Source organism: Hippoglossus hippoglossus, chromosome 20, assembly GCF_009819705.1.
Source record: "Hippoglossus hippoglossus isolate fHipHip1 chromosome 20, fHipHip1.pri, whole genome shotgun sequence".
In the NCBI taxonomy this organism is placed as follows: Eukaryota; Metazoa; Chordata; class Actinopteri; order Pleuronectiformes; family Pleuronectidae; genus Hippoglossus; species Hippoglossus hippoglossus.
In genome coordinates this window covers 2,114,292-2,140,691 of record NC_047170.1, presented here as the reverse complement: position 1 = coordinate 2,140,691, position 26,400 = coordinate 2,114,292, and the positions used below count along the sequence as shown (strand labels likewise).

Genomic DNA, 26,400 nt, shown 5'->3' with positions numbered 1-26,400 from the left:
GATTTGTGGTGTTGTGATATTTTGGGTACAAGTTATTGAGAAAGTAATGTTAGTCTGTTATGCTCTTCACAGTCTTTCGTTGCATCCAATCTAGTAACTTCCTCTAATTTGGCACACACACAGACACACGCATAACTCTTCACCTCATTATCTCTACAGGTCGTAAACATTCCAATAGGTGGGGGAAGGGTGTTATCTCTTTGGCCAGCGACCATCTTGAAAGCACGCTGACTCACACAGACACACACACATGTATACACACATACCTATCTTTGTTTAGCAATTAGACCGTTAGTAATTTGTGTTTTTATACTTTATTATATTCATAATAAATGTTTTTCTTTCACACATGTTTTTCCATTAATGTTGCATAAGTGAATTTCGCCAACCTCTACACTGTCAAGAACCCCATATCTTTCAACTTAGCTAACTATCTATATGGTAATTTTGGTTATAGTTATTAATTTAATTGTTAATCAGAGTTCCAAATTTGTAGTTAGAACCTTTATCTATGAGACTTAATCAATAAATTGGCTATCTTTTCCCTTCCTTTGAAGGGTGGTGCCCCGAGGTAACTTTAATCAATTAAAGTTATTATTTAATATTAATAATAAAATATTAATATTTTATTTTGATAACCAAATTTATTGAATGCCGAAAGGCACACCATTTTATGGTATCACGTTTGATGCATTATGGCACAACAGAGGTGAATGTGAGAGTGAATGGTTGTTTGGTTGTATGTTGGCCCTGTGATATGCTGGCTACCCGTCCATGGTGTACCCGCCTCTCGCCCAATGTCAGCTGGGATTGGCTCCAGCTCCTGTGCCCTCAAAGGATAAACGGCATAGATGATGGATGGATGGAAGAAATGCTGAATGAGAAACTGCAATAAGTTATGGCAGCTAGTGGATGAGAGGCGAAATGGACATGACCTCAAGACCTCACCTCTTAATCAATGCATTTGTGGATTTCTGCATGAAATATATTAGCAATGTAAAAACTTGCACATGTATGTCACAACAGTGGTTATTTTTACAGCCTAGACTGCAGTTAAACTGGGTTTTACTTGAAAGCACATATCTTTGAAAGCCATTCAAATTAATCAGAGGTGTTTTTTGACTTGAAGCCCACATTTTTATCACTTTCTGGGTTATAACTATTCCCAGGTGCCCCGAGATGGTTCCACAAAATCTCTGGTGAATGTACTATCTAACAACGAGGAGAGGGTGCATTTTAATTGCTCTCGACTGTGCCTTGCATCACCAGCCCAAAGCAAATATACAGATGATAGTGTCAATTTAAAGGTAAACAGACTGTGGTCTGGCTGCGTCAACTGCAGTCACATTACTGTCACAGCTGTAAACCCAAATACCTCCATGTTTTTCACATCCATCAGGGGTCTTTTTCTATTGCTGTTGGATTAGTGATTACAGCACAATCTTATTAAACTGTCAATCAAGGCAACTAAATGTATCCAAACCACTTAATAAGATAACATGTATGAGCACTGCCTACACATCATGTTGAACCACTATGTCATATAGTTACACTGCCTACATGTAGCAAATTGTCCCACATTTCACAATATTCATTGTGTTTAAATCCAACAAAGAAAATCTCTGAGGTAATGATACAATCTAAAATAAAATACTGTATGATGGGGCCAGAAGGAGAGGACGTGACATCACTTCCAGTTTCAGTGGATTTTAATAGAAGAAAAGGTTTCACCAAATCAAAACATTTAGCTAAATGGCTTTTAAAATTGGCACTAGTGTGGAAAACACTACTACTGGAGTAGATGCGTGAGGCAGGTTGAGGGAAATGGGTTAGCCGAATAATTATTATACTCAAAATTAAATTGATTTGGTCTCATAGATTGGTGATGAGTGGCACAAGTTGTCCCTGAACACCACTGGTTATGAAAAAACAATTTTTTACATTTCAATGTGAGAGCATTGACAAAAACAAACAGGGCATACATAATATCATGGCCGGGGTTTGTCCTGCCTCCAGGCTGTATAGAGCCTGTGAAGCAATTGATAAATACATAAAAGCAGCTCAAAAACACATAGAAGTCTATTAGTCTGATATGTTAGTCTATCAGGTCATAGTCAGCATGAAGAAAACAATTCGATTCAAGTTAATGTTTATGTAGTGGCGTCATAACATTAATTTTCTCAAGGCACCTTACATAAGACATTTTCAGACATGAACTGGAATTCGATCCAGACTTTTTCCGCAGTTTGCTTTTCAGGTAAGAGTTAGAGGAGCAGGCAGAGGCAGGATTATTCACACAGAACATCGACACCAGCATCAGCTCTTATCACCAAAAGCTCTCTTGACATATTCGTCAGTTTTTTTCTACGTGGATGGCACCGCTTTTTCATCTGAGGTATTTGTTTTGTTTTGTTTTATTTTCCTTGTGTGCCGTGTTTTGGAAACGTCATTAATACCCCCATGAACTCGTGATGAATCCTGCGGAGGTTCTCCTGTGTTCTCACATCAGCTCCTCTGGACTTTCTGCAGACTTTAAACTTGGGGACTGGAGATAGTTTGCGTAAAGTCCAGAGGCTCTAACTCGGATATTTGCATTCTCACATACAGCCCGTCATGTCCCAAAGATCTCCAGAGTTCAGTGCATGTCTGAAAGCAGCTTTATTAAGATTGAGACCTTATAATATTAATGAGAAACTCAACCGTTTCCACAATAAGCAGCACTCAGTGACAATGGACAGAACCCTTTATCAAATGTACTCATTACATGTCATCACAAATGCATTTGGATGAAGTTACCATAGGCTGCAACCATTAAGAGGGAGAAGAAGAGGTTTGTTGCAGCTGCAAAGCAACAAACAGGAGACAATGTTCACTTTGCATTTTCCTGTTCTGCAGAAACCAAAGCCTGCTTCAGCATCTGAATATGCTGGTGAGTTTTCAAAAACACCTTCAGGCAATCTGAGAGGTTTCAGGGCACGAAAAGTAAACAAATGGAACTGAACATATTTCCTACACCGTTAATGTGGAACTTATGTGCCTGTCAGGAAATTACTGAGCTGTTAAGCAACAACAACCTCAAAGCTTGGTACAACAACCTCCCTCCACCTGAGGTATATCAGCTGTATGTATGTCATTTGGAAATTTCTATTCTGACGAGATAGTCACTGCATTTCTTTTCGAAACTGACTGTTGGAAAAGAAGAAGAAGAATATCCACTTGACCACTTTTTGACAATTTTTGGTCTCCACCAATCTTGAGAACATCTGTCTCTGTTACATACTTCACCATGTTTTCTGTCTGGCTGCTGTTTGGTGCTGAGCAGGTGGTGTTCAGTACATTTTAGAGGTTTTCTCTTGAGCTTACCTGTTGCTGCCAGGAGTTAATGAGAGTGGAGGGAACCAATCAAACAACAACAATAAACAGACCCAAAAGAGTATGAAACTGTAGAATCATAAAACCAAAACAATGAGCCAATTGAAGCTAAAAATGATTCTAGCTATGTTAATAGAGGTTAATCCTTCATGGATTTGTGACAATAAAGAACTGATTTCTGATCGAACGTAAATCATTTGATACATCAATAACATACAAATATTGATTTATGAAGCTTGAAGTAATTTTAAAGCACAAATAAATAATATTAATCAATGAAAATATGTAATTGTTATTCCTTGTACAAAACGTAACAAGTAACCTATTCATATTCAAAAATATTATTTTGTTCTTTTTCAATGATATTTTTTAGGACTGACTCAACAATGACTATGAGTTAATCTACTGAATTTGCCAATAATAAGGATGAAATATATACCTTAGTTTACTAGTGTCAGGTACCTCAATCCCAAAATATCTGTGCCTTACATCAAAGCCTAAAGGTTCACGTTTTAGGATTTAGTGGCATCTAGTGGTGGAATTGCATATTGCCACCAGCTGAACAACCCCCACATCCAATCCTCCTTTTCCAAGTGTGTAGAAGACTTCAGATAACATAAAATCGTGGAAAAGCCCTCCCAGGAGCCAGTGTTCAGTTTGTTCATTCTTGAAAACATGGTGGTGCAAAGCGGCGGACTCTGTGGAAGAGGACTCATAAAGAAAACAAAACGATTTTTAGTCTAAGTTGATTATACACTGATGAAAATCTAAACCTAATCATGAATAATACATTACATTAGATATAGCTCTCTAGACCCTGGACCTTTAATCTACATCCTCTCTTCTGGATGCTGAAGTGGGACTTTAGCTGTTTTTGTGGTGTTTATCAGGATGTGGCTTGTGTGAAGAACATCCATGTGCTGCAGAAGTATATGCGTTAATGTGTGGTTACAGGACATCACAAAAAAAAAAAGAATCTTCTCCTCCCTCCTCCTGCATCTCTTCCTCCTTCTCCCTCTCATGTCTCAGTCAGTGGGAAAAGATGAATAGGCAGCTGTTGCTCCCGGTACTTCAATGACTCAACCTTAATGGAGAGGAGCTGACAGAGGGACCGGGAAAATGAAACCAAGTACTGGAAGTAGGAGGAGGAGGTGACAGAGAAAGCCTGGGGGTGAGAACAATGGGGAGAGACAGAGAGTGAGTGGTAGTGCAGAGGAATGAAAGGGAATAGGGGATAATGTGAGGGAGTGGCATGACAGGGGGACAGGGAGATATCATTGGACTACAAGCGCAGCCAACCCAGGAAGATGTAAATGTTGGTTACTCATTTACATTCATTGGCAATTTCTGTCTCTCCCACTCTCTCCTACTGTTCGCTCCTCCTCTGCCTCCAACACAAAAGCACAGGCAGAATGGAAAGAACAGTGATCTCTTAGCAGTGGTTATATAGGCACTATAACAACATTCATCTTTAACACTGTCTCTGTTGAAACACTCCAGGTATATTTACACTCCACAGTCAGAATTTGTCCCCTGTGGAATAGTTGGACGAGCGGTGAATCTGTGATGTAACACTGAGGCATGAACAGCTTCTGTCCAGCAGATGCCAGCAGAGCAACAGTCCTCCCACTCTCATCTATGCAGTAAAAGATTTCACTGACATGTCCTCCCACTACAAGTAGTCTCGAGCTTTGCCTGTTAACCCTTTTTTTCAAAAGTCCTATCTTTTACAGGCCTGAAGAGAAAAAACGACATTACTCCTCAATACAATAAAAACAACATCAATAATAAAAATGATTATCTCATTGGCAAATGATCTGTGTGTGTTTTCTGTCTGAGGCCAAGTGAATAAATACATTCAGAAGAGGTCGACACAAAACCACATCATCTGTGGGAACTTTCAATTCTCATGACAATAAAAAGCTCAATAACAACCACAAACAAAAGGAATAAAATGCTTTCACGGTGACAAGATCAACTACAAGACATCTTAAAAATATCCTAAATCATATGTTTGTTTTTAAACCCAAAGAGGTCATGACAAGCAAAATCTCAAAGACGTGTAATTCTTGATCTTTGTATAAAGCTTTTAGAGCTTCTTTTTTGCAACAACAGATCAGCTTGTCTACCTCTAGGTGGCAGTGAAGTCAAGAAAATGTGGCAATATCATGGTGCTGATCATCAAAATGGTCAACCAACCAGAGGGTTGTATTCAACAGTATCTATCTATCTATCTATCTATCTATCTATCTATCTATCTATCTATCACCATGGCCGCACTTAACGCTGCTCTGAAGGAGCTGATGGTCAAAAGAAGAGGAGGCTGGTTCAGACAGACTCTTTACAGTCTGTCAATGGTGAGAAAGGAGAAAAGACTTGACCAGTCAGGTGAATACTGCAAGAGTCCGAGCTCAAAGGGATGAACATGAGGTTAAGAGCAAAAGAGAAGAAGATCAAATCCTTGAATGCTCATCCTCAAATGCAGCAGGTCGAGTCCCAGATGGTCCAAAAGGAAATGACGGAAAAGTGTGACCGGGTCAAGTAGAGGGAGCTCTCCTTTGAGAAGAAGGTAAACCACATCATCCTTGAAAAGCATAAAAGTAAATCAACAAAAGCCAGTGTCACAACTGAAAACTTGGCACTTGTAGATAGAAATCTGGAGCTCATGGCCAAGCTGACCATCCACAGAGAGAACCTCCAGAGTGAGACTGACAGAAGTCAACGCTACATGGAGGAGAGTGTGAGCGGGCAGAGAAGGAAGCATGCTTTAAAAGACTGAAGGAGCAGGAGAGACCAAACACGAGATGTTTGAATATGTTATCTTAGACACTGGGAAATTCACTTTTCTTCACTATTTTATTTTGGAGTGGTTATAATTTTTTTCTACGTTTTATGGACAAAACACAAAATTCTGTTGATAATTTACAAAATTATCGACAGATTAATTAGTGGCAGGTCTAGTATCCACAATGTGGATATTTACACATTTTAACTCTCACATCTAGTTTTGCAAAGATGATGTGAAAATCCAGCTCAGCTGCAACCACCTCTCATTGCCTAAACCAGGGGTATTCAACTAAAATGTAAAGAGGTCCAGTTAGAGAAAATTTCTTGAAGCAAAGGTCCGGAAGATCATAATGTCTAACTATTTAGTGTGATATATATTTAAGTATCCTAGTAGTTGTATCAACATCTGCATGTACTAAATACCTGACTGTCAAATCAAATGAATTCAGTACGATTGAAAAACTTTGACAATATTTATTGTCACGTAACAAAGAAGTGAACATATATGTATGATTGCAGATATGTATAATGTTCTCTCATTAACTAAATAAAAGTAGGGCTGCATTTCAAAATAAGAGAAAATAAATAAAATGTGAAAATTGTGCATGTTCAAATAAAGGGCTTAACTTCAGAAAAATAAAATAAAGGGAGCAAAAGCTTGAATTTCCCTTTTTCTGTTTCACATCTTGACTCAAAAGTCTCAACCAATTTTACATCTAATAAATCTCAATACATCTTAACAATTGAACAGTTTTAGAATCACTTTCTTCCCCTCTTATATCCCACTCCCCCACTTTGTTCATCTGTTTCTCTCCCTTTCTCCGTCTCACTCCTGTTTCTCAACTTTCTCCGTCTCACTCCTGTTTTCTCTCCTTTTCTCCGTCTCACTCCTGTTTCTCTCCCTTTCTCCGTCTCACTCCTGTTTTTCTCCCTTTCTCCGTCTCACTCCTGTTTCTCACTTTCTCCGTCTCACTCCTCTGTTTCTCAACTTTCTCCGTCTCACCTCCTGTTTCTCTCCCTTTCTCCGTCTCACTCCTCTGTTTCTCTCCCTTTTCTCCGTCTCACTCCTCTGTTTCTCTCCCTTTCTCCGTCTCACTCCTCTGTATCTCTATCTGTCTTTTTCTTTTCTACCGTCTTTTCATGTGTAACTTGTCTCTAACTCTCTCATCTTGTAACAATTCGCCTCGTTTCGGGAAGAAGGGGAAAGTCACTACGCTATTTTAAAAGGGAGCACGGGCGGACCTGTCCCGCTGTGTACGGACGCCGCCGCCTGACAATTTGCAATAAACGAATACTCTTTCTATAAGGCCGATCACCTTGTTATCGACCCCACCACTTATGAAATAATATATATATAAACGAAATAAACACAGAGATGTTGTATACAATGGTCTGTATTGACACCCAACCCAATCAAACCCACGTACCCCCTGGACGTGTGCCCGCAAACAAAGCTGAAAACGTGAACATAACACCACAATTTACACCCATCCCATACATCAATATTTCCCCAGCCCCCCGTTCATACAGTCCCTGAACGTCCCAAAGCAAAAATGTATGCCGGTGTGGCGTGGCGAGATGCCACAAACAATACCAAACTGGGTCCGCGCTATCCTCACCACCTCTGAGCGGCCAGAAAAATAGTTCCGTCCTCGCGGAAATCCTTGCAAGTCACCCAGGCAAATAATCCCGTTTTCGGAAGTAATCCCTTGTAGGTCTTCCGGACCGCTGTCGACTGGAACGTGGCAGGTCCTCTGCCGGCCCGCATACACCAAAACAACCCCCCCCCCGGCCGTGCCGTCACTTCCCCTCATTTATCACATTTTGGTGTTAAAGAAACAAATACATACACCATAACACATTCAATAAACAAATATATATGGAGATCCCTTCCCTTGTCCTTATACCTTAAGGCCTCTGACAGTTGGGCTATGTACAGAACTTATAAAACATGTAGACAAAAAGGCACAGATTTATCTGTCCTCCCTAACACATTTCCTGTACATCAGGTGAACTTAGGTGACCTTTACACTCCCCCCCCCCCCAGCCAGCAGCTTATCGGGACCATAGTAGGGTTCAGGTCAACCACATTTATATTGTCCACCTTCATCTTGTCAGACAACCAACGAACTCGGTAATTTATAGGACCTAACCTTTTCTCTACCCTTACGGGCCCTGACCATCTGGGTGCAAATTTGGCAGAGAATTTAGCTGAGGCTTTAGACAATGGGTGTGCCCTAACCCAGACCAGATCCCCAACAGCAAAGTTGTAGATCTTTGCGTCGTGCATTATAATACCTGGCTTGTCTGGCTTTGGCCACCCCAACATGTCTTTCCACCTCCTTGAGCAAGTTGTGTGTGTGAGTGTAGGATGTGGTAAGCTGATGTGCTAGGTGCAGGGGATTTGTGTATGAGACGCTCTAGTGGGCCTTTGAGGGTGCGCCCAAGAGCTAACACTGCAGGGGTCACACCAGTGGTCTCGTGCACTGCAGTGTTGATAGCCAACCTAAATTCTGGCAGCCAACCGGTCCCAGTCATAATGGTAGTCCCCCACAAAAGAGGCGATCATTGTCTTCAATGTCCTATTAACCCTCTCTGTCAGATTGGTCTGTGGGTGGTAGGCCGTAGTGAGCTTATGGGTTATGCCCCACGACTGACAAAGACTAGCCATCAGCTGGCTTCGTGAATTGGGGGCCCCGGTCGGACACCAGGTAGCTGGGAACCCCCCAGCGAGTGAAAAATGTCATTTTCAGGACCTGACAGACCTTTGGCGTCTTAGCATCCTTCAGGGCGAAAAGCTCCACCCATTTGGTGTAGTAATCCACGACTACCATCAGCACTGAATTCCGGGCTTTGCTGAGGGGTAGGGGTACCCATGAAGTCTACTCCAATCATTTCCCCAGGAGACGTGACCTCTGTGGTCTGGAGTTGCCCAGCTGGTTTCTCATTAGTAAGGCTTATATTGCTGGCATACAGTACAAGCTCGGACATGGCCTCCACACATCTTACGGACCGTTGGCCACCAAGCCACCTCCAGGATTTTTTAGGAGGGTTTTCATCCTCCCCAGATGTCCTCCAAAAGGGCTGTTATGGAAATAAGCCAGAAACTCTGGCACAAGTACAGCGGGGGCAACCATCTGGTAATTAAATCCCCCATACTTTGAAGGCACACCTCGGTATAGCACTCCTTGTTGGTATTCATAGTGAATGCGACCTGGTGTGGGCTGCTCGATGGAAAGGCCAAGCTCTTTACAAAGTATGTCGGACTGCTGGGCGCTTTCGATATCTTGCAGGGAGCTGGGTAAGGCAGACCAGTACGATTTTGCCCCAGCAACGCAAACGTTCCCTTCCGATAATGGTGGTGCCCGGGATAGAGCATCGGGGACAACATTACAGCAGCCCTTTTTATAGTTGGACTCTGAATGAGTAAGGCTGGAGCCGCAGAGTCCATCTGGTCAGGCGAGACGATGTCTTAGGGCAGTTTCCATCAGCCGCTGAAAAGTGGCACCCGCGTTCCGCAGACCAAATGGCATAACCCTAAACTGGAAGAGGCCCAAATGGGTGGTCATGGCGGTCTTCCTTTTGCTCTCTTCGTCCATGGCCACCTGCCAGTAACCGCTCTGGAGATCCAGTGAGCTAAAATATTGGGCACCCTGCAAGGACTCCAGAATTTCATGCACCAACGGCATTGGATATGCATCGTGATGTGTTTTGGCATTGAGGCCTCTATAGTCCACACAAAAACGGGGCAGCCCAGCCTTCCTCTCTTAGAGGCTCAACCTGAGGTGGTTAGACCACTGCTGCAGAAGTGGTCTACCGTTTGGACAGAGTCTACGGGTGCAACTGAGGTCGTAAGGCACAAAATCATGACCACAGATGAGCTGCCAGTGCGAAGGAGAGCCTATAGAGCATCACTGCATAAACAAGCAGTCATCGAGGAGCAGATTAAGAAGATGCTCAGTGAGGGGGTAATAGAGCCTTCCTCCTCTGCCTGGGCCTCCCCAGTGGTCTTAGTCCCAAGGAAGGATGGGACACCCCGTTTTTGTGTGGACTATAGAGGCCTCAATGCCAAAACACATCACGATGCACATCCAATGCCGTTGGTGCATGAAATTCTGGAGTCCTTGCAGGGTGCCCAATATTTAGCTCACTGGATCTCCAGAGCGGTTACTGGCAGGTGGCCATGGACGAAGAGAGCAAAAGGAAGACCGCCATGACCACCCATTTGGGCCTCTTCCAGTTTAGGGTCTGGCACTGTAGAGTCGCAATGTTTACCGCCTGGAATGCACAGACTTGATTGGCTGAGTAGTATCACGTGGGATGGGATAACTCGCATGCAATTGGTCTGTGCGTTTCCTCATCCGCTAAACCACTACCGTAAAGACTACAAAAGCTGCGCCGGTTACAAATAGAAGCGCCCCGTCAGGTTTAAAGGGGACATAGCATGCCCATTTTACCACAAGTTGATATGGTTCCTTGGGGTCTTAATGAAATGTCTGTAACATATGTTGGTCAAAATACCACAAGGATCATTTAAAACAGCACCCTTTTTACCCTGTACTCGCTGCCTCGCACCAGCGCTTCCGCGTCCGGTGTAAACCCGGCGTAACGAATGGGGGGCTCTGTGTGTTTGTGCCAGTGTTACAGTAGTGCTGAACACTGCGGAAGTCTTCCACACTGCTGGCTGTGTGGCGCTGACACAAATTCCAGCTCACGCATGGGAGAGCGAGCGGTCGCGCCCGAGCAACTGCTGCAGCCTCCCAGTCCCAACGATCCAGACAAATGCCACATGTGAGTGAATCGCGGGCTGACCAGCGCGGAGAAAATGCGAGTCCCGTTGTGAACAGCCAGGCGGCTGCGCGCTTAGGAACGGCGCTGCGCTGCCTCGCAGCCTCGCTGCGTCCGGTGTAAACCCGGCATAACGAGTGTGGGGGGACGGGGGGGGGGGGGGGGGGGCCTGGTTACGACACAAAACCCAGGAAGCTCAATCGAGTCACTCAAGCATGACGTTTCTGACTTAGAGGAACCATAACAAAATGTGCGAGTGTTTTTTTCCCAGAGTTTTTGGTTGGTAGACATGCCAGATACCCACATTAACGTGTAGAAGCACTAACAAAGTGGAATTTGCATGCTATGTCCCCTTTAAATCATAACCTTCTGTTTTGGCTGTAGGTCCGGGTCCGTACGGGACGGCTTCTGGGTCCGGACCCGGGCCGCGGTCCGCCTTTTAGTGACCTCTGGTCTATGGTATTGAGTAACAGAGGGGCGGAAAGGAGGCGCCCGGCCTTTCTTGGTGCTGCGCGACGCTTCCGCGTCCGGTGTGAACCCAGCGTAAGCTTCATGGTGATTAGACAGGGTCGATGGAGGCAACACTGCAGGATGTCTGCACTCGAGCCTGGAGAAGACTACATGTGGATTTGTCTCTGAACGGGACAACAGACAGGAAAGCTCCGGGCTGCTGTTGTTACGACGAGGTCTATGGATCAAGCGGGCGGGGCCTGGATGGCGTTTTGCCTTTGGGCGCCAGGTTTCAGACACTTGCTCTGGGCTAAGTTGGCAGATGGACGGTGACTGCTGTTGGCTGCTGCTGTTGAATCGTGGCGACTGGCAGAGCAGCTGGGTTTTGGGTGGTTTTGTGAGGATCTGGATGGACTGCAGAGAGATGTCGGCTGGTCGGGTTGACAAACCACAGAACTGAGCTCATGTTGGAGGTTGGACCTGAGGTCGGGCCCCTGGCTCACCTGATCAAATGTGCGGCTGGTGACTCGGTCTTTCTGCAACATGAGAAACTGAAGCTCTGACGAATCATTGTCTGTAGTTTCATCTGTCACCGCACAGCCAGTGATGCTGCGTGAAAACAGAACCAGAGAAGCTGTTGGTGAAGAAAATGTTGGAGCAAGTCTTTATATAAAGACGTTGGTTGTCTTTATATGCAGACGCTGGTTGTCTTCATATACAGTCACTGATGGTCGTTATATACAGTCACTGATGGTCTTTATATACACTCACTGATCGTCTGTATGTACAGTCACTGATGGTCTTTATATACACTCACTGATGGTCTTTATATACAGTCAATGACGGTCTGTATATACAGTCACTGATGGTCTTCATATACAGTCACTGATTGTCTGTATATACAGTCACTGATGGTCTTTATATACACTCACTGATGGTCTTATATACAGTCACTGATGGTCTTTATATACAGTCTCTGATTGTCTTTATAGAAAGTCACTGATCATCTTTATATATAGTCACTGATTATCTGTATATACAGTCGCTAATCGTCTGTATATACAGTCGCTGATGGTCTTTATATACAGTCACTGATGGTCTGTATATACAGTCACTGATGGTCTTTATATACACTCACTGATGGTCTGTATATACAGTCTATATAATCAGTGGTAACCAGATTTATTCCATAAGGCGACTCCAGTAACCAGCAGTATAAATAAAATGGCTCCTCCAGCAGCGAAGCAGGAAGTTAAACTACAGGACGTCAAGCAGGCGACTGAAATCACAAGAAGAAGCAGAAATGAATTCCTTGACTCATTTCTTTATGAATATGGAAACAGCTTTACCTGGTGTGAGGATGTTCTTGTCCTTGTACATGTGGAGCTGCAGCAGCTGAACTCTGCCGGTGACACTGAGGTGACAAAAAGAAACATCACAGCTCTGATCATTGGAAATGTCCTTTTTCTAATGTTGTCATTGTTATTAAATGATTGACATGGTTTTCCTGTGAAAAGTAAAAAACAATAACCTGACTAGAATCACCACCCTGAAGTTTCAGTCTTCGTCCTTTTTACCAGACTTATTAAATATGCGGCTGTTTTATTCAAAGGAATTTAATAAAAGCTGCTGCTGATGAGAACCAATCAGGAAGAGAACGTGCGAGAACAAGGTGGAAATACTCGTCACGTCTTGTATTATAAAAATCACTGTGTGACACATATTTAAATCAATGTAAAAGCTCGGTTCTTGTTGGTCTTTAACTAAATGTGAACCTGCTGGTTGCAGTTTGGAGAGTCGCTCTTCGTCTCACGGTGAAAAATCCTCCGGCATTATCATCTCTTCTTGGTTCTTCAGCAAGGATCTGGTTTCCCTGATGGTCCAGAAAGATGATTTCGGGCTCCAGCAGCCAGTAGCTCACCTCACACTGCAGAGTCGCTCCTCCAGCTCCATTCAAAACCTCCGAGTGTTTGGGCTTAGAGACTGAAAACAGGAATAAAACAGGATGTTACCACATCTGTGACTGGAAACAAGAGTCAGTAACTAACTGACCTCACCCAAAAACCACTGTATGAGCCAAACCTGTAACACACTGTACTGGTGACCTGGAGAGTGAAGCCCGACCAGGAGGAATCTATCATAGATCCACACCCTCACATCGTAAATCTACTTTACTCTATTGTTTACTTTTTGAAAATTGACCGGAGCAGATGGTGACACCTTCAGATGTGGAACACCGTTTAGTTCAGACGCCACATGTCGTTATACATCTGACAGAGGGACACGATTCAGAATCTGGACTGTTCAGGTCGTATCAGATCCGACTGTAGCCTGAAGGAATCCACAGGTTCTGAATCAGGCCTGAGAGGATCGGGAAGATTCAGACTTGCATTAATGTGGTCGGATCAGGGTCAAGTCTGAATGGACCAGGTTCTGGCTGAATCAAGTGGGTCGGGATCAAGCCCCATTAAATGTGACTGGGTGGTTCTCATGTTAATGTGCTGGAATGGACTGGTCTGCATTGGCCTCAGGCCTGAAGGTTCAGACTTTGACTCGGGCCCAAACAGATCAGACTGAATTTCCCTCAGACCAGCATTAAAGTGGCCAGGGCTGGAGTCGAGCTGGATTGGATCGGGTCCCGAATCAACTGGAACTAGGAACAAAGTTCAGGCCGTTCTCTTCAACATGTTAGCAACAGGGAGGTTTAAGGTTCTCTATAGAACCAGAGCAAAGCCTTTCTAGCTGTAGAAACATTGGTTTGACTGGACATACACACAAACAGCTCCACTGTGGTGCTGTCTCGAGGGCCGTTCTTCCAAAGCCTCTTGCACTGGTATCTCCCAGCATCAGACAGCTTCAGGTTGGAGATCCTTAACGAGATGTTTCCATTTTTCAGTTCTTTCCAGATGAAGCTCGTCCTGTACTCAAAGTCCGATTTCTTCATCTCGTGAGTCAACAGAACCACGACAGAGACGACACGTTTAAGAGACATGTGTGGAGCAATAACCAGAAGAACTGAGCAGGAAAAACACGGAGCTTTCTTCCAAAAGGAAGGAAAAACCACTTCAACATCATCCATTGATAATAAACATGCATCACATGCACTCACATGCAAACAGCCACTGAAGCACAGTGAGCTGCTCACACATCAACAGAGAGGAACACAACAGAGCGCCATCCAGTGGCTGAAAATACAAACGTGCAGGGAAGATAAAATCATCAGTGTGAAAACTAACAGCTGGATGCAAAAGGAACTTTCTCACTAGATATATATCTTTATATCTATATAGATATATATATATGAAAAGACCTGGTTTGAACTCATTGCAACAGTCTACACAGTTCAGTAAAGATCTCTTTGAAGCAACACTATGTAACTGTTACTGAAGAACAGCGCCCCCTGCAGCCACATGTGATGATTAACTATTTTTGACATGTTCACACTCAAACATCAGACTCACTTTAATCATGCTGCTGCTTTAAGGTAAAGAAAATTGCATAATGTTGCTTTAACAACAGATGAGAAACAACTCTCCCTGGTCTCAAGCCCCTTTTCCACTGGTTAGACTGGTTTTTAAAACCCACCAACATAATAACAACAGCAGCAAAACAATGTCGTCATGTGGGTAAAAGCTAATTTGCAGCAGACAATAAGTACTCGACTGATTTATTGGTTGATAAGAATTGGCAGATATCAGCCGTTCACTGACGTGTTGCATCAGTGTTTATTTGCTGATCCACACAGAAGAAAAAAATTTATTTTAAAGAATAAGCAAAACATATTCATTCATGTTCTATATATTTGGCTGCGTTTGTGTTTTATTTTCATTTATAGCTATTTATGATAAAGTTTCTGGTTAAACGCCCCAATTACATTTCTTTTTCATCAGGGTTTGATGAGATTATTGCAAAAGATAATTCATAGATAAAATCAAAAGCTGCAGCGCCACCATGTGGCTGAATATATAAACTTGCAGGTGGGAGAAAAGTATTCCCACTGAGACAAAGGTTTAAATGTACAACAGAAGAGTTTCCTGCCACAATAAAACACAAACCTTCTTGTCTTCACATGAAAGCCGGAGTCATCGGTCAGAACAGAGACGTCATGTGGAGGAAAAATCCAGCAGCTGCAGAGCTTCACTGTGCAAAGACAAGCTGACAACTGAAGACATGAGTAACTGGCTGATGAGACACATGTGGGACCAAAAGAAAACAAGCTCCCACACAGACAGGAAGTCAAACTGAGGACACTTAAGTGAGGATTTCAAAATAAAACAGGACATATCTACAGAGACCAGGTGGGATTTCACAGTTTAATAAAGATAAAGAAAGAACACATTCAATTATGTATTTGAATTATTATCTGTTACAGTTCATCACATTTCAAAACAAAAAGCTAAACTGTCTGCAGACGAGTGTATTCATCAAACAGAGAATTACGAGCCATGGAAATAATCACACATAACCACAGACTGTATATGGAACATAACACACAGCCAGACGATGTCCTTTCTGACATCGTCCTCTATTGAGTCATTGGTGAATAATAACAAAGACATATATATACATACGAATGGAAAACATCACAGGTTGCATTCAAACTTTTGTTGCATGACTGCGGCAAAAATATACAGAATAAGCTTTTTTTAGGGGCCAATGCCGATACCGATATCAAGGAGCAAAAAACTATCACTTATATATAAAATTGGCAATAAAGCTTAAGTAAAACATTATTTTTTAAAGAAATAAAGATAAATTGAAAGAAAACACAAATACAACAGAATATATAGAACTTGAATTAAGACAAAAAAATGTTCAATGTAAAATATAATCATAATGCACATTGTTTATCCTGTAAAATAAACCTTTTCATATCGGCGCATATCTTAAAAGGCCCATATCAGCCAATTGAAATATTGAACGTAAACACTAAAGCAAATATCACAGCATTTCTTTTTTCATTTATACTGAAATTCAATCCAGATCATGTCGTTCTTTCCAAGGAGCTGTTACAAAACTGGTGAGTCTAATATGTGAAGGTGTTTAAGGATGAATGTTGATTTTCATGTTCTTGTTTTCTCGAGGATGCACCATTCATAGTGGTCCTGAAACAAAGTGACAATAACTGCAAATTTCTAAAATATACATTTGATACTTCAACTCTACAACATGATCAAGGCTGTTCATAGTTTTACACAAAGGATTTGAAATTTGAGACACCAATTGAACTGCATACTTATCGTACAAGAACTATTTAATAATGATATGATGGAGTTTCAGTTGAGGTTTATTTCAAATGCACATGAGCCAGTAGCTTAACAGCCAGTTGTTAATATTTGTACCTGAAGCTGAATGTGGATTTTCATTAACGTAGTCAGAGCCCTCCTCTGGATCACCTCGAGTTCCTGTAAAGATCAGACAGAAAACGACTTGAGAAGGTTGAGAACCACTGTTTTATTCATTTAGTTGATTTCGTTGCCACTCTAATATCTCTATTACAACCAGCATCACCAGCTTCAGGTGCTCCACATGTGTTCCAATGCAAATGAACGTCGTTGTTGTTCAAACATTATATGGGCGCAGTAAAACCGATCCCTGGTTCAGTTTGATCTGGGTCTGACTACATTCTGGTGCATTGGTCTGGAGCCTGGTCTGAGGCACCTTTCCACCTGTAACTCTGCTTCAGACTAAACTGAAAAGTCCAAATGTCTGTCTTTGGGACCATGTGACTAAAATGAGATGTTGGAAAACCATCCATGTGTATTGATGTCATGACATCGTGTTGGACATTTCTGTATTCATCTGCCCGTCCACCTGAAATCAGAAGGTTTTTCATTTAGGACTTCTCTGCAGGAGGCGCATTTTATACAGTACCTTCCTCCGTGTCTCCTCTGATTGATTCATAGATGCAGTTGTCACCTACGAGTCAATAAAAAACCAAATCAACATGAAATGTAATTGGAAACTTTGTGACTAGGTTCTTCTTAAAAGCAACAACTTAGAAATAGCTGTGAAGGCATTCAGTACGAGAAGGAAGGCTGACCGTGGAGAAGAGACGAGTACACTTGCAGTTGGTTTTCATCGTGGTGGACAGTTGGGTCTGAGCTCTGATTGGTTCTCAGAGACTGGCTGAGCCTGAAACAGTCAAACAATCAGAAGTGAATGAAAAAGAAAAAGTAAAGTATTGCTGTTTTGTTGAAGATGAAACAAGAGAGAGTTGAACCAACCTGTCACAACACAGATCTGTAAAAAAGACAATAATGATCACGTTACATGATTTTATTTTTCAACCTCTGCTCCATGACTATCGTGACAATAGTTTGGAATAAGTTTGATTTAAATGAAATGAACAAGAGCAGCTCTCACTCTTTGAATTCCTGCACCAACACAACAGTAGCAGCGAGAGGAAGAGAATCAGTGTGATGCCACCAACCAGCCCAATGAGCAGCGGCACAGGGGACGTAGAGGGAGGTGCTGCAGGATTAACGGGATCAGACGAGGAGCAGTGAGGAGCAAAGGCAGATCCATGACGTGGAAAAATAACAAACCAAAACTTCAGCAGACATTTTGACATGAAATTTTTTTTTTATTTTAATACGTGCAAAAAAGGTTTGTAGTTGTAGAAATACTTTGTATATGTGTAAAAAAAAGTTTCCAGTGTGAAAATATGTGAAAAAGTTTTATAAGTATATTGACCATGTGGACCTGGTGTTTAGAAGCCGTCTCAGTGAAAATACTGCATGAGTAGAAAAGTTTTTAATCTACTTCTCAACCTGGAGACTCCTTTTGTACCTCATTTTGGTCACACTCACATTTTACTGACATCCAACTCTCCGGTGAGAAGTATCCTGAATATCCACACTTGTAGAAACCTTCATCTGACTTTGACACAGCTGAGATTTCCAGTTTCCCTGTGACATCACTTTGGAGGAGTTCACCATTTTTGTAGAAAGAGAAGCTGGAATTGAGGTGTGTTCTTCCAAACCATGAGCAGCCGAGAGTAACGGACTGTCCCCCAGTGACAGGATGGGCATGGCTCTCCAGGATAACACGATCTGAATCTGTAAACAGTTAAAAAACCATCAACAATGTGAACAACCTGATAATTCAGCTCGTATATAAACAGCATAAGTCTAAATATTAGATGTTAAAGGGGAGCCAAAGTAAATCAATGCAGTTTTTGTCAAATTCTGCTCCTCACGTCCATGAGCTGTACGTTGTGTGTGCGCTGGAAAAACATTTGGTTTAAATACACAGCCCTGGCTTCAAGAGCAGGACATCTGAGCTCAAGCAGGGTAGAGTTGAGTGTGAGTGCAGGGTTTTGAGTGACAGCATCACAAAATCTGAATGTGACATCAATAAGTCCTGCTCTCCAACCAAAATAGTTTGGAATAAGTTTGATTTAAATGAAATGAACAAGAGCAGCTCTCACTCTTTGAATTCCTGCACCAACACAACAGTAGCAGCGAGAGGAAGAGAATCAGTGTGATGCCACCAACCAGCCCAATGAGCAGCGGCACAGGGGACGTAGAGGGAGGTGCTGCAGGATTAATGGGATCAGACGAGGAGCAGTGAGGAGCAAAGGCAGATCCATGATGTGGAAAAATATAGAACCAAAACTTCAGCAGACATTTTGACGTGAAAAAAAATAACTTTGTGAATAAGTTTTGTACTTAAGAAATATTTTAATATGTGCAAAAAAGGTTAGTAGTTGTAGAAATACTTTGTATATGTGTAAAAAAAAGTTTCCAGGTGTAAAAATATGTGGAAAAGTTTTATAAGTGTATTGTCCAAGTGGACCTGTTGTTTAGAAGCCGTCTCAGTGAAAATACTGCATGAGTAGAAAAGATTTTAATCTACTTCTCAACCTGGAGACTCCTTTTGTACCTCATATTGGTCACACTCACATTTTACTGACATCCAACTCTCCGGTGAGAAGTATCCTGAATATCCACACTTGTAGAAACCTTCATCTGACTTTGACACAGCTGAGATTTCCAGTTTCCCTGTGACATCACTTTGGAGGAGTTCACCATTTTTGTAGAAAGAGAAGCTGGAATTGAGGTGTGTTCTTCCAAACCATGAGCAGCCGAGAGTAACGCACTGTCCCCCAGTCACAGGATGGACAGGGCTCTCCAGGATAACACGATCTGAATCTGTAAACAGTTAAAAAACCATCAACAATGTGAACAACCTGATAATTCAGCTCGTATATAAACAGCATAAGTCTAAATATTAGATGTTAAAGGGGAGCCAGAGTCATTCAATGCTCTTTTTGTCAAATTCTGCTCCTCACGTCCATGAGCTGTACGTTGTGTGTGCGCAGGAAAAACATCTGGTTTAAATACACAGCCCTGGCTTCAAGAGCAGGACATCTGAGCTCAAGCAGGGTAGAGTTGAGTGTGAGTGCAGGGTTTTGAGTGAGAGCATCACAAAATCTGAATGTAACATCAATAAGTCCTGCTCTCAAACCAAAATAGTTTGGAATAAGTTTGATTTAAATGAAATGAACAAGAGCAGCTCTCACTCTTTGAATTCCTGCACCAACACAACAGTAGCAGCGAGAGTAAGAGAATCAGTGTGATGCCACCAACCAGCCCAATGAGCAGCGGCACAGGGGACGTAGAGGGAGGTGCTGCAGGATTAACGGGATCAGACGAGGAGCAGTGAGGAGCAAAGGCAGATCCATGATGTGGAAAAATATAGAACCAAAACTTCAGCAGACATTTTGACGTGAAATAAGTTTGTGAATAAGTTTTGTACTTGAAGAAATATTTTAATATGTGCAAAAAAGGTTTGTAGTTGTGGAAATACTTTGTATATGTGTAAAAAAAAGTTTCCAGCTGTAAAAATATGTGGAAAAGTTTTATAAGTGTATTGACCATGTGAACCTGGTGTTTAGAAGCCGTCTCAATGAAAATACTGCATGAGTAGAGAAGATTTTTATCTACTTCTCAACCTGGAGACTCCTTTTCTACCTCATATTGATCACACTCACATTTTACTGACATCCAACTCTCCTCTGAGAAGTCTCCTGAATATCCACACTTGTAGAAACCTTCATCTGACTTTGACACAGCTGAGATTTCCAGTTTCCCTCTGACATCACTTCGGAGGAGTTCACCATTTTTGTAGAAAGAGAAGCTGGAATAGAGGTTTCTTCTGAACGATGAGCAGTTGAGAGTAACGGACTGTCCCCCAGTCACAGGATGGGCATGGCTCTCCAGGATAACACGACGTGAATCTGTAAACAGTTAAAAAACCATCAACAATGTGAACAACCTGATAATTCAGCTCGTATATAAACAGCATAAGTCTAAATATTAGATGTTAAAGGGGAGCCAGAGTCATTCAATGCTCTTTTTGTCAAATTCTGCTCCTCACGTCCATGAGCTGTATATTGTGTGTGCGCAGGAAAAACATCTGGTTTAAATACACAGCCCTGGCTTCAAGAGCAGGACATCTGAGCTCAAGCAGGGTAGAGTTGAGTGTGAGTGCAGGGTTTTGAGTGACAGCATCACAAAATCTGAATGTGACATCAATAAGTCCTGCTCTCCAACCAAAAGACCACCCTCTTGAGTAAAGAGAGGGAAACAGCCTCCAGATCGCGCTGGGGGCTGTGGCGTCCACACAGTTACGTGATGTCTGCCTGTTTAACGGCAGACGGACACACTCTCGCAGCTGATTCTGGTCGTTGAACGTGTGGTTTGTGTAAATAAAGAGGGTGAATTTCATCCAGAGATCATGTTTGATGTGATGCACCTTGGTAAATGTGGGGGGTGCAGCTCCTGAAGGAGCAGTGAAGGGAGGCAGTGTTCCCCAATTTCAGTTACTCTACCTTTAAATCACATTATGGGATGTTGGAAACATGCACAGTGTGAATAGATTCAATGAAAAACTACAACCTGAAGTGATGTTGACTGCGTTGCTGAGCTCTGATCCAGATTCACACCAGAAAACTCCATGAGGAAGACTTTCCATGGACCATGTGGACCTTGAGGTTGTCTCCTGAGAGCTGTACTTTAACAATCCTACTTCGTCTCTAGAAAACCTCCACAATCTCTGTTTATCAGAGTTTCCCTCGCAGGTCAGACGGATCTTGTCACCAAAGTAGTGCTGCACTCTGTCCGGACTCACTGTGAGAGACACTGACGAGTAGGAATCTGAAAAACGTGACATGAAGTGTGAAACAGCAACTAATGGTTTAAATTGGTTGAGCATTAAAAACGTGAAGCCATCAGCAGAGACTCCATCTCAGTCACAGTCTTGTTTTTGGGAATAAGGTCATAATATTACGAGAATACATTTGTAATGTGTCCAGATTAAAGGTGTCATTTTAGGCTTTGCGTCATTTTACAGGGGAAACGTCAGAACGACATCATTTGTTGACATCACAGTGACATCATGATGATGTCGGTCTGAGCATATGATCATAAATAATATCAACTTCAGGTCAGTCCTATAGGATGCACACAAAAAATAATTTCATGTGACATTCGATTTTGGGGAATGATTTCCTGATCAATATAAGCTTTAGATTGTCTCTCTAACCCTGTATTTGTCTTGACCTTTGACCTATCACCTCTAAAAGTTAATCACCTGGAGGTACCAGCCAAAGTAATGTTCCTGAAGTAACTGACCGACTGAAGCGATAACATCTGCTTCAAGAGAAAGAAACAAACTCACCTCCAGACCAGACCCACTTTGGTTTACTGTACTCAGTGTAAAACACGGGGTCTCCTCTTCCAGCTCGACATGCATAACCTGCTGACTTCGTCTGGCCTTGGATGACGGAGGAGTTTTGTTCAGTCCCTCCGTTGCTTCCTGGGAGCAGCTCATAACGGTACTCGTCAGGAATGTGCATAGATCTCTTACGTCTGGGCATAAATCCCATAGCTCCCGGATATCTTAAGTTCAACAGAGAGTGAGATCCCCTATATCGAGATCTCACTCTATGTTGAACATCTGGGGACTTGATACGGCCGGGGACTTGATACGAACTACTCAGGTCAACTCTGTACCAGTAGAACCTCCATCCTGCAGTCGGATGTTGAACCCCACAGGTGAGAGTCACTGAGGCTCCAGGAGTCAGCCATGATGGAGACACAGTGAAGACAGGTTGTGGTGCAGCCGCTGAAATGGAACATCGTCAGAACAAAAACACGTCTTCATGTTTGTCTAGAGATGTTCATTTTGGAAGCAATGCAATTTTTGGATGCTACACATTCAGCCATCGACATGACTGCCCCCAAAAGTGAAGCCAAACTATAACAATCGTCCCCTGGTGGCTGCCTGCAGTATATGTCAACCATGGTTTCTTTCATTTTAGTTTGTTCACGTGTTCATAATTCTGATCAGTTTGGTTTTAATAAGTTATTTGATGCTATAAAAACAGTGAAACGTTCATGATTGACAGCTGACTCTGACTCACGATTGGTCGAGCACATGTATCGGCGGAACCTCAATACCCAGCTCCACACCTCCATCATGATTTCACAGACTCTGGCTCTAAATGACGTGAAAAGTGCAAGATGGCTGGTATCCAGGATATTTTGGCTTCTCTTTTGTACATGTGCATTGAACACATATAAACTGTAATATTTAAACTTAAACACCTATATTTTTAATACTAAATATGACTTGACTTCACCGTTAGACAACGTGAAGGGAACACTCCATCCTGTTGAATTATGCCGTGCACCTTTCAGTCGGCCCTGACACCAGTAACTTTCGCTCAAATGTGACCCCAGACTAATCTGAATTCATTTGTGTTGGGAGGTGTATGTGAGCTGGTTGCTGTCCATTCATACTCCCACTCAGAGTCTCCTCCCTGGATCTCACACCTAAGTGTGACGGTTTTCTCCGCTGTATCTGTTCGGCCAGTTGGGTTGAAGAGTCACAGCAGCTCTGTTGTGGACTATTCATATTCACCAGTAAAGATAGAATAACAGCTTGTATCAGCATCAACCTTTACGTAATCTCAACAAACAGACATGAACGCAAAATGGATTTTTTCCGCACTCACCAATTTCATGACTACTGACTGAGTTACTGTACTCGGTGTAGTAAACTGGATCTCCTCTTCCCTCCTCTGCACCAGTACAGTCCTTCACGTGAGGCACTAGCACTTTGTCCATTTGACTTGAAATACTCATCCGTCAGGGGCTCCGAGTTCTCTCACCTCTGTACCAATAATAATTCCAGCCAGGTGATGATGGGCCCACGGAGCAGGTCAGGAGCACACTGCCCCCTACTGGAAAGGCTCTGTGGTCAGCACTCAGGATAGCCGCTGGTCTTTCTGTTAATGTTAAAAACACTTTGGCATTTAGTCCATTTTATGTAAGTTGAATGAAATGAGTAGAACATGTATCTCCTTCAGTCTTCTGCAGTCGTAAAAACTAAAACAGCAGTAAAAGCAAAAGTACAAAAATGCTTTGGCCCAGATTATACCACCTGTTTGCCATATCAGAGCCACAAGTTAGCCACAGCAGTACCGTACATTAACCAAAGGTGCCAAACGTGGCCCAGATTCGTTTGGATCTATTTGGGCCATATTCACCACATGGACCACTTTAGGTTCACATCCAGATTACACTTTGCCTAGAGCACCGCATGTTTACCATAAAAGACCCACGTTTGTTTTGGGATAGTTGGGCCACATTAGCTCTTTAACAAGTGGACGAGTTTAGGCTCGGATCCATTCTGTCCACAGGAAAGCTAGAGGAGCTGCATCACTGCCTGAAGTGGCCCACATCCATCTGGTCTAAAGGTGCTGAGCCATAGACCGTATATAAAGATGGACGACATCACAGCTCCACTAAAGTGAGTTTACCCCCTGGTGGCTGGCTGCAGTATAGGTCAAATTATCTCAGGAAGAAAGGAAGTTCTTGTACCTCTGATTATGTTCAAGTTTTGGGTTGAATTGAATTAGTTTTTGACGTTATAAAAACAGGGTGAAACATCATGGACTGACAGCTGAGCTGACTCACGATTGGTCGTGTATCAGCAGGACCTTGGTCCCAGATCGTTTGTATCCAGGATATTTTGGCTTGGATTCTGAACAGCAATTGTTTCCTCGCAGATGAGAATAACATGTAAACATCAGTGAACGTCATCTTACTCGCCAATAGGCTGATCGCAACAACAAGATAAATATCCGGTAAGATGTTCAGCTTTTTGAATCGGTGCATCCCTCGTTACTTTTTTTGTTGTATTCTATTTTTTATCAGCGCATATGAACATAAATTGAAGGAGACATGTCCCCAGTTTTCTCAAAACTCAGTCTTTCTCACCAGAAACTGTTAATGTGACGTCATCACTCCACTCGGTTGTGGAATTCAAGTTCTTCTTGTCTTTAGCCAAACACCTGTAGCTCCACTGTAGGACGAGGACGCACTGACAATCCTGTATTCATTGTGTGTTGGAACCGTATTGAGTTGGGTTTGGTCCATTCATACTCCCACTCAGTCAGTACATCTGCAGGGACCTCACACCGGACAGTGATCATCTCACCGCTGAATATCAGAGACCAGTCAGGTTGCAGGGCCACAGACGCCTTGTGGGAAACTGATCACAAATAGAAACAGAGAACAGAAGAAAGTAGAATGGCACTCAGTACAGCTCATACCTCCACCAAACTTTACAGATACCAGTCCTCTCATCTTTTCATCAGAGAAAATAATAAAAAAAGAATCACACAATCTTAAAGCAAAACACTATGCAACTTTTTAACCTTAAAACAGCAGCTTCCAAGTTAATGTAATGATTCTCTGCCTTAATATGGAGAACGTTTCCTCCTTCACTCCCTGAACGTCTGTTCTCTGTAACTCTGGTGAGTGGGTTCCATCTCCTGTGAGAAGAACTGACTGAGAGTCACAGCATCAACTGTCACAATCAGCTCCAGATGAAGAGTGAAGGTGAACTGTGGATCAGTTAAAAACACTCAGAAGTTATTAAAAAATAGCACGTGTGGCTGCAGAGGGCGCTGTTGCTCAGTAAAAGTTACATAGTGTTAAAGAAAGTCTGGATGTTTGGATTCCATCAAAATTTCATTGGTTCTGTCCCAAGTTTCGTGGAAATCCATCCAGTAGTTTTTGCGTAATCCTGCTGACAAACAAATAAAGAAAGAAACGTACAGGGACAAAATATAACCTCCATAGCGGAGGTAACTAGTCTTTGGATTTCTAAACTGACTCTTACCGCTGTTCTCTATTGTGACTAGGTTGCTGTCCTCTGTGAAGAAAGTTGTGTCTCCTCTCCTTCCTCTGCACTTGTAGATGCCTTCCTCTGAGATGCTGATTTCATCATCTGTTTCATTATATCTTAAGATCTGAGCTGCAGAGGAGGCTGAGGTTCTTCTGAACCAGTCGTATCTCCACTCAGCCGCGTTATCCACAGAGCAGATCAGTGCTATGCTTCCCTTTCCTGTTATGGTTGTGTTATCGGCAGTCAGCCTGGGCCTGGGTTTATTTGCTTTCAAAGTGCATGAGAGAAAATGAAAGACAAATTAAATGGGGAAAAAAGATTAAAGCGTATGAAGCAGAATTTCACTCAGTAGAGGGCAAAGTTCTGATAGTAAAATATATAAGACAAAAAAGGTCTAATAATGAATCTCAAAATGTAATAGGTTCATTGATCCCCACATAGCTAAATGCTTTTGGCCCAGATGTGGCCCACACTGTCACACTGTCATCCAGCCCACACACCTCATGGAATGATGGCACTTGGGCAGTCCACTGCTGTTTGCCAGAGCTGGGCCACAGAAAGCCGTAGCAATACCGTTTGTCAACCAAAAGGGCCAAAGGTGGCCCCGATTGTTATGTGCTGTTTGAGCCATGTTCACCATTCATGGACCACTTGAGGTCCACATCCAGATCACACTTTGCCTTGAGCACCTGATGTGTGCCAAAAAAGACCCAGGTTTGTTTTAAGGTATTTGGGCCACATTTGCTGTTTTACATGTGGACCAGTTTAGGTCCACACCCAGATGCTATCTGGGGATTG

General features: G+C 42.7%; 1 protein-coding gene across 1 annotated transcript; it reads right to left on the bottom strand.

The window, feature by feature from the left end:
- Window positions 1–16,559: 16,559 nt before the first annotated feature.
- On the bottom strand, window positions 16,560–22,291 carry LOC117754245 (B-cell receptor CD22-like). The gene is made up of 11 exons (XM_034573073.1): window positions 22,084–22,291; window positions 21,303–21,560; window positions 20,396–20,641; window positions 19,305–19,553; window positions 18,210–18,458; window positions 17,764–17,871; window positions 17,625–17,640; window positions 17,441–17,532; window positions 17,272–17,316; window positions 16,740–16,802; window positions 16,560–16,576 (listed from the first exon to the last, which is right to left on the bottom strand). The coding sequence occupies exons 1-11, from the start codon at window positions 22,289–22,291 to the stop codon at window positions 16,560–16,562; spliced, it is 1,551 nt and encodes a 516-aa protein (XP_034428964.1).
- Window positions 22,292–26,400: the final 4,109 nt, after the last annotated feature.

What these genes read in the sequence shown, in the direction of transcription:
- LOC117754245 (XM_034573073.1), bottom strand. Translation starts at nt 22,291, where the DNA reads ATGGGATTTATGCCCAGACGTAAGAGATCTATGCACATTCCTGACGAG. An exon ending in AAAGTGGGTCTGGTCTGGAG is followed by an intron (nt 21,561 to 22,083) that starts GTGAGTTTGTTT and finishes CACGTTTTTCAG; the next exon opens with ATTCCTACTCGTCAGTGTCT. An exon ending in GTACTCGTCTCTTCTCCACG is followed by an intron (nt 17,317 to 17,440) that starts GTCAGCCTTCCT and finishes ATTGACTCGTAG; the next exon opens with GTGACAACTGCATCTATGAA.